The 8,955-nt window shown below is 50.0% G+C and overlaps 1 protein-coding gene across 1 annotated transcript; it reads right to left on the bottom strand.

Annotated features, from left to right (window-relative positions):
* Positions 1 to 1,374: 1,374 nt before the first annotated feature.
* Positions 1,375 to 3,054, bottom strand: LOC146206643 (solute carrier family 2, facilitated glucose transporter member 8-like). The gene has a single exon (XM_084575501.1). It carries the CDS (start codon positions 3,052 to 3,054, stop codon positions 1,375 to 1,377), a length of 1,680 nt encoding a protein of 559 aa, XP_084431627.1.
* Between the last annotated feature and the right edge of the window lie 5,901 nt (positions 3,055 to 8,955).

Here is an 8,955-nt window from a genome sequence, read left to right as displayed (position 1 = left end):
ACATCAGAATTTATGATGCAGTTGTTAAAAGTCGGAATCCATTGCTAATTAGATCAAATAAATATTATTCAGTATGAGAGTATGTTTCCGTTGCCGAAGTACAGCATTCCGTTAGTTGGTGGTGAAAATCTACCTCAGGGTTCGGAGAGAATACTGTGCCCCTACAAGGGAGTGCGCTAGAGGACGTGCTGCTCTCTTTTAACTCCCTTATAGACTTGTTTATAATATGACGGCGTGCTGTTTGTTTTAACGCGAGCAGCTCAAATAGCAATTGCCCTAAGCATCAATCCCGTCAGTGTACCTCAGGGAGAAGCTTGCACGGAACAAAATTATGGTGGTTCAAGCATGACTTGAACCTAGTGATAGAGTGAAAGCTGAGTATTGCAGCGATAGCCTCTTTAACACCCGCTTTTAGATCCGCGGTTTTTTTCATAATTTTTATTCACGCGAACGCGTTACTTCGCTATGTTCACAGATTTCTGTCCGCAGACCGTGTCCGCAGACCGCGTCCGCAAAATCGTGTCCGCAGCAGTTGCGGGTAACTGAGAAGTGGTAGAAGTTAGAGTGGTGTCAATCGATAGAGGCTGACGTAATGTTGCTGCAGAAAAAAAATAATTAGGCCAATAAGTTAATTAGGTAACTAATTAGAATAACTAGTTCACAGGAAAGGAAAGGCGTAGTATCTACCACACTTGTTCTGTGGACACCTGAACCGCGCCGCAAGGAAAAGGAGGAAGGTGCGAGTGAAAGTGGAAAGAATGGTGCAACCATGGTGGACATTGATGACACGGCGAAATAGCTGCATCGCGGCCAATGAAGCTTTCGCTTGGCACGCAGACTATATGGCACCGGTGAGGCTATACGACTGCAGCGTCGCACAGGAAGCTCCACAACCATAGATTGCATTGGCGGGTCAGCCATGGCAAACAGCGCGTGAAAGGAATGGGCCCATGCAAGGAAGAAAAATCTCATCAGGACTCAAAACTAGCTTGTACCTGTTTTGAACCGCTTTCAAAACATAGCCCGATGGATGCTATCCTCAACGATCCAGTAGTGAAGAATCAGGCGCCTGCACCAATCTTGCCAGATATGTAACAGCTATAGGTTTAGGTTGTACTCAAGGTTACTTTCTTTACTATCTCAAACGTGACCATAAGTTAAGCAGGTGCTCAGCCACATATCCGTCACCTGCGTCTGCCCGCATATAACGACACCCACTCACAATGGCACATGCTCTGCTCGGAACGCTTCGGCCACGCGTATCAAGCTTTCTACTACAGCGCAGATTGGGGGGGGGGGGGGGCACCGTTTGGCGAAGCTTGGTGCCAAGCAGCTCACTTTATTGCACAGGGTCAGCAGAGAAAAGATAATGTCCTAGTTGCCGCCATCTTGCTGTTGCGCAGGGCTTTTGGGCGCAGGCTCCGAGGGCGGCGCTTCAGACACTGTGGTCTTGGAGGCCTGTCGCGATGGCGAAACGGCCGCCTTTTCGGGAGACGTTGCTTTGGAGCCCCTGGAGTACGTGGACGGAACCGACGCCCTCTTGGGCGACGCCGCCGCAGCTGGCTCGGCAGCGGGACCAGTAGGTGCCACTGTGGGCGGAGAGACGGAAGCGGCAGCTGTCGGCTGGGTCACTTCGGCTGGGGGCTCAGGAGGTTTCTTGTGTTCCGGCGCGACTCCGCCTCGGAACGTGGCTTCGATCTCCTCGAGCGTCTTTCCCTTGGTCTCGGGAAGTGTAAGCACTACCACAAAGAAGGAGAGAATCATGATGGCACAAAAGAACCAGTACGTGCCGTGCGGCTGAAGAATCTCCAGCATATCGTTGAAGGTCTTGGTGACGACGAAGGCCATGGTCCAGTTGAAGCTGGTGCAGATGCCCGTGGCGAAGCCGCGCACGCGTAGCGGCAGCAGCTCACCCATCATGAGCCACGGGATGGGGCCCATGCCGCAGGAGAAGCCGATGATGAACAGCGACAGGCACACGAGGGGCAGCCAGCCGATGGTCTCCACAGCCTCGTCGCCCTTGGTCGCTTTCACGTAGTGGTAGCCACCCAGCACACCCAGGCTGAGTGCCAGCAAGGAGGCAGATGTGAGCAGCAGCACCCGTCGTCCGCCCTTGTCCATCACCATGGTGGCACCCAGCGTGGCGACCACTTGCACCACGCCGATTATGACCATGCAGTCCTCGGGCGGGATGGTGGTGCCGGCCGACTGAAAGATGGAAACCGCGTAGAACATTACCGCGTTGATGCCCGACAGCTGTTGGGCAAACATGAGGAACAGGCTGATGAGAATGGGCTTGTAGATGAAAGGCTGCTTCAGCTCATTCATGTGGAAGCTTTCGGTGGGGCTCATCTTGAGGTTCGATTCGATCTGATTCCGCTCTGCCTCGTAGTCAGTACCCGCGCCGTAAAGAAACTGCAGCGACTTGAGCGCCTCTTCACGCTTTCCTTTCTGCAACAACCAGCGCGGCGATTCGGCCATGAAGATCATAAGCACGGCCATAGCAGCTGGCACTGTCAGGCAGAGAATGGCCAGTGAGCTCCACCCGAGAAACTTGCCGAAGAAGAATACGCCCAGGATGCCGATCGTGACGGACAGCTGTATGCCGGTACCCAGTGTGCCCCGTACCTGTGGCCGACTGATTTCGGACACGTACACGGGCACGGCGAGAGACACGAGCCCCGTGAAGAAGCCCGTGATGACGCGACCCAGACAGAGAACGATGACGGTGCCCGCGGTGGCGATGAGCACCCAGCCGGTGATGAACCCCAGTGAGGAGAATATGATGGACAACTTGCGGCCGAGGCTGTCCACCAAGAATCCGGCTACCAGTCCTCCTGTGAGCGCGCCCAGCGTCATTAGCGAGCCGAACCAGGTCTCCTCGCTTTCGGTGATTTCCAGGCCGCCTTGGCTCATGTTGTTCCTGAGGCTAGGTATGGCAGGCGACGAGTACCCCAGGTTGGTGCCCATGGCCACCGAGCCGAGCCAGGCTGCCGCAGCCGCCACATAGAAGAGCTCGAAGCCCTTGGGCCCGTCCTCCTTTTTGTCGGCCATGGGGCGCTACGGGCCTCGGCGTGAATGCAGCATCCCCGAACAAGGCTGCTCGCGCTCTGCGGCTTCTCGAGGATGTGCCCGACCGCCAGGGTGCGCCAGCTCACAAGCGCGAGCTGGAACCGTCCCGCCGAAACTAGCCGCGCCTCTTGTATGGCATTTTAAACAAATAAGTTTCGATCAGGCATTGAAGATAATCTGCAAATTATATAGCGATGCGCGCGCCGGGAAGCAGCAAAACACAAAGCTCATGTTCCCGTTCGGAAAGCCAGGTTCCTCGTTCTCTGCGCTGGCCAGACGATCCGCGGGATGACGCTCTACCAGAGACGGCATCACTGGTCCGGGGGAGAGGGAGCTCCCTTCTCGGCTTTCGAGCAAAAGATCACCTGGGGTCGGTCTGCGCGTTGTGGACTCGGCCAAAAAAAGCACAAGGAAGCGAAAAGGAAGAAAATTTCTCAAAAGGAGGGTCCATATGTGACGCATAACACCAGACAGCACGCCTCTCGCCAAACGCGGAGGAGGGAAAGGAAATGTGGCTTGCGGAGGTTAGGGGGCCATGCAAGAGTGTAAAACCTCCGAGAGGGAACGAAAGAAGAAGAAAACGGCAAGATCGGCTGATTGTGGTGGATGTAACTGCGCTAATAATAATTCTTTTAAAAAATGTATGCGACCTTGCGTTCCGGGGCGAAGCCTCACAGACACCAAAGAAGAAAATATTTTTCAACCGGAAGGTGGACCGTGGCCCTTTAAACGCTAGAGACTGCTGTCTGCTCTGCTGGTTCGTGGCGCTGTGAAGTGGTGCGTACTAAAGCCCCTTGATACTTTATCAAGGGACTTTAGTGCGTACTGCGAGCGACAAAATGCCTTTCATCATCATCAATACTTACCTCGGAAGTGGCGCGCACCGGGGATTCCCTCGATTCTAACGCGCACTTCTTCCCGTAAAACACTGTTGAAAAAATGAAGCTATACGCCACCGTCATTGGTATGACAAAAACGGCGGATAGGAATTTCTAGCTTGCCGGAGACGTATCTAACGTGCACGCGCATTGTGCAATCGCGGCCATTGCGCCTCTGTGGGAGGTGTCCGGTATCATCGATCATCAGCGTTTTTGTTCCGCATTATAGCTAAAATTGTATGATTAAAATTTAAACACCTATACATAACTACTGTATACTGCCACTTTCCTCTTCAGTGCCCTCGGGACTTGAGGGTAAAATAAATGAAATGAAATACGTCAGTACGTTTCCGGCAAGCTAAATCTCTATTATCGACAGCATTACCGACCGGCCTCGCGAGCACTCCAAGTGGATCAAAAAACTCTGCGAAGGATTTCTAAGAGCACACTAGCGCAGCCACGCACAGCTGATGCTCCTAGGCTCCCGTGCAGAGCCATGCTAGAGCTAGTCTAGGCGGTGTTGGCGGGGCGCAGTATTCACCGAGCGCGCCACAGCCACCGGAAGAGCTGATGTCGGAGCCGCGGATGCCGATGTGGGCAGGAACGAGGTAAGCCTTCTGCCTTGGCTTCCCATCTATTTTAGAAAGAAATAAACGCCAATTCCAAAATAAGATGATCTTGTGTGAAGTGGAAGTCCGAGAACTTCACGTTCCTGAAACTTGTTCACCTGGCGAAGGAGAAATGCCTAACGCGGAAAGAGTTCAAAGCCAGCAGGCTGCTTGATTATGAAACTTTGTGAGAAAAACAAAAATCAAAAAACAAAAAACGCAGATTTCCCGCTCTAAGGCCGAGATGCATCAGTCAGAATAATATTTTTTTTTAATCGAATCATGAAAATCTGGTCCGCGTTACTTTATTCGTTTATTTATTAATACTGTAAGCCTTCTTCAGGCTCGTACAGGAGTCTCTACTGCATTTTTGTGGCGTTTAAACGGGTGCGCATTACAATCGAGGACGCTTGCACTTGAAATACGCCAGTTTTAGAATGAAAGCTCTACTACTACATGCAAACCTAGATTTTAGCCTGGCTCCTACTCAATGACCTTGAGACAAGACCAAGAACTAGCCAAGCACACGCTCCCAAGACTAACATGTATATAAATGTAAACTGGTTTACAGGAAAGGAAAGGCCCAATGACTGTCACTCTCTGTGGCCACCTGAATCGCGTGCGCCGTAGAGCAAGGGTGCCATAGTGGACGGGTCTTCATAATTTCAACCACCACCAAGGGTGAGTGAAACAATTCCGAGAGCCCTGTGGAATCTACACTGCAGAAATGCGAAAGCTGGAGCGCGTTGCTATCGCACGCGGTGCATCACGTTTGCTCTCATTATTGTTATCAACTAAATGCATCGTCATTATTATTGCTACTGTCACCATTGTCATTATCACTAATTACAGTGTCATTGTCATCGCTAATATCTGTGGCGCAGTTGGTTAAACCGCTCGGCTGGGGATCCGAGTTTCGATTCTCGGTGGAGACATGAAGGATTTTTATTTTTCTGATGACGTCATCAGGATGATTGACAAGTGACAGCATACAGATCCAACGCACAGATTCCGCGCGCAAATCTCGCGCACGGGATTTCGTTCCATGAGCCGACAAACGCTTTCGCCTTAAAACAGAGAGAAAGAGGTGGTGTAGTGGATGCCTACGGAATAATTTCAACCACTTGGGTATCTTTACCGTACAAAGAATCGAACAGCACGCCGTCGTCTTTGCAGTTAAACCTCCATCAGAGTCGGGTTGGAACCCTAGTATTCCGGTAGGTAGCCGAGCGGCTTCACCACTGAGCCACCGCGGCGTTATAATCAGGTATGGTGGGTTAAAGCTTCGGCATTTTTTTTTTGTTCTGCAAACGCTTTGCACGAGTTGGCCTCCTGCAAATCTGCTTGCGTATCGTCGCTGATGTAACAGAAAGAAGAATATGTACATATTCGAATGTGGATTCAAGGAAATAGTGGACAGCAAAGTTTTTTTCTTTTTTCTTTTTTCTTTTTTTTTTTTTTTTTTTTTGCAGCCCAAACTTGAGCAAATGAACTGCTATAATGAACCACGTCCACTCCGTGGAGCTGAATATTGAACAAAATGCCGTTACCGTAATGGCGCAATGTGTGTCGCAAGTAAATGGCGAGACCAGTCACATGGAATTCGAGGTAAATTCCTATCTTTTTTTTTTTTTTTTGGAATAGCCATTTTCTCAAAATAATTTGGTTCGACGGCGGAGCAGTGTCGAAATAAAATAGTTGGGATTTCGACACCCTTCGCTGAATAATAATAAAAAAAACTTTACTTAAACACAGAGTGCCCTAAAGGCGATGTGCGAGGCTGAAGAGAAAAATGAAAACACGCACTGGATGCCCCTTCCATCCGCTCTTGAGCTTGGTTAATCACTAATATTTTGATAAGCGGTTGTTATATTGATTTTAACGCCGATCACAGCTCAAAACAATTATTTGCAGAACCATGGCTCATATGCAAATGCTCATTCATGAGCAAGAACGCCTTTTGACTTTTACCTACCTTTTTTTTTTAGAAACTGCATTCGGTCACATGAACAATCATCCGAAAATAACGAGAGTAATGCCAGCTTTTCAATGAAGGACTCAGGTAATGCCTAGTGCCCTAAATGTTGCGATTCCGTGGAAATTTCGGCGATACATGTGTCAGCATAAATGCCCCCCCCCCCCCCCCCCCCCCCCCCCCCCCCCCCCCCCCCCCCCCCCCCCCCCCCCACACACACACATTATATATATATATATATATATATATATATATATATATATATATATATATATATATTATAGTGTTCACCAGAGCGGCACTGGTGAACACTCTAAGGTTCGTATACAGGCAACATTAACACCCAAGAAAGTAGCAAGTGGGATGGGACAGCGGCCGATGTAGCTCAGTTGGAAGAGCACCGGACGCGATATTCGGAGGTCGTGGGTTCGGTTCCCACCATCGGCACGTTGTTTTATGCGAAGCATACTAGCCGCACAACCGAGCTCGTCCTTGCTGAGCCGCGCGCGGCCGCGTAGCTACCACTTGACCTACATCGGCGCACCACGTCATATGACGTCACAACAGCTGTGAAAGCTGGGGCTCAACTCGTGCGCTCGCTTGCGGACGCGCAGCCTCCGCCGGCGGCCTAACTCCCGCTCCTACCGCTAGGAGATACTGACGTCACGCAGTTGTATAAAAGGCGACGCACTCGTTGAGTCAGTTGAGCAGCGAGATGTCGGCCAGGGAGAGGGCGGTTCGCCAGACCGCAAAGCGCAAGTTACAAATTTCAGCCACGGAAACGGGAGAAGAACGACAAGTACGGCTTGCCAAGCGACGTGCACAGTATGCAGCTAGACGGCAGCGTTCGACAACCGATGCCGAGGTGAAGGATGAAGCTTCGAGTACATCTACTCGGTTCGAGCGGCGAAATGCTACGAAACGGAAAATGCGTGCTGAAGACTGATCATCATAGTGTATTTATTGGTTTGAGAAAAATAAAGGAAGAAGCAGAGTAACACATGAGTTGTCTATGAAATGGCTAACCAGGTATAGCCAAGTAATGTCTTGTCTATGAATGGCTAACCAGGTATAGCCAGGTAATGTTTAATTTTTTAGGCTAGTATGCTTCGCATCCTAGGCTTAACCATAAGCTAAGCCAGACCAATTTTTTCCTTCTACTTTGTGTTTAATTATATTTCCCATAAACCGATTACATTACTAATTTATGTGATTACCAAAGTAAAAATTAAAAAAAAAAGACAAAGTACAATCCCCAATGCTTTGCTTAGCCTCGCCGGCTGTTGGCGTCTTTTATATGTATAGGATAGAACGCTGGGCTAGTTGGAGGCTGGTTTATGAAAGTTTGCGGACGCATGTCCGCAGTCCTTTTTATCAGTGCCTGCAAAGTTCGCGCCCGCAAATTTTTGTCACGAACTTTTTTTTTTTTTTTTTTTTTTTTTTTCAGCATTCACGGTCAGATTCTAAAAGTCAACAGCTTACAACAAGCAGCGGCAAAAGCCCTTGCAACGCTGGCATTCAGGAACACTGCAAACATGCTGCTTCCGAGGAGCTCACCCGATGACACAGCAGTAAGTTTCTCCGCTCTTTCAACGCCGCAGAATTCCAGCCATGATTGCAACGAGCGGACCTCTTTCATGCACCTACAAACAGGACAGCACGTGTAATCAATGAAAGAGAGTGTAATAGAAGTTACATCTGAGCTAGTTGGTAGGGTAACATAATGAAAAAAACAGCGCTAAAGACGAGGACGAAGAACAAAGAAGCAAACAGGACGAGCGCTTCTCTGTGCTTCGTCCTCGTCTTTAGCGCCGTTTATTCATTATGAAAGAGAATGAAGCTACCTGCGTGTACCGCCAGGGGAGACAGGGTTCACTGGTGTAGGAGCCTTACACTGGTGCTGTGGCGCAAACTTTAGTCACGCTTCCCTATTGGTGCCAGCGGAAACAGGCTCCTCTAAAATTATCCGACAATTGAGACCTCTAGTGAAGCGCTACCGCTGAGCGTAAGCGGCGCACGCACCGATGTCTCCTGCGTCAGTGAAAAACCCGCCAGCATTTGACTAGGGAGCCTACATGTTAAGACAGGCGCCGCGGCGCAACATGATCCCTACATTTGACGGGAACGCGGCGCCACCTGTCTTCCTCAGGGTGATCTGCGCATGCGTACTGATGCTCAAGCGGTAGCGCTAAACAAAGTTTTTAATTTGTGCCTGCCGCAACCCGTTGTCTAGTTCTGAACCTCGTTTGGTGGTTCTCGCGTCTGTCGAGGAAGACGTGTAAAAATTGTGGGAGTTTAAACATGGCTTGAACCTAGCGAGCGAAAACAGGCTATGCATGCATGGTTTGATGGTTTGAATTAGAGGAACGCTCAAGCTTCGCCTTGACAGCAGCCGCGATAGCTCCTCCGCCTTTGCAATCCG

This window comes from Amblyomma maculatum, chromosome 1 (genome assembly GCF_055883805.1).
Source record: "Amblyomma maculatum isolate TAMU_Amacu chromosome 1, ASM5588380v1, whole genome shotgun sequence".
In the NCBI taxonomy this organism is placed as follows: domain Eukaryota; kingdom Metazoa; phylum Arthropoda; class Arachnida; order Ixodida; family Ixodidae; genus Amblyomma; species Amblyomma maculatum.
Note: the sequence above shows the minus strand (reverse complement) of the source record. Positions and strands in the feature narration are given on the sequence as shown.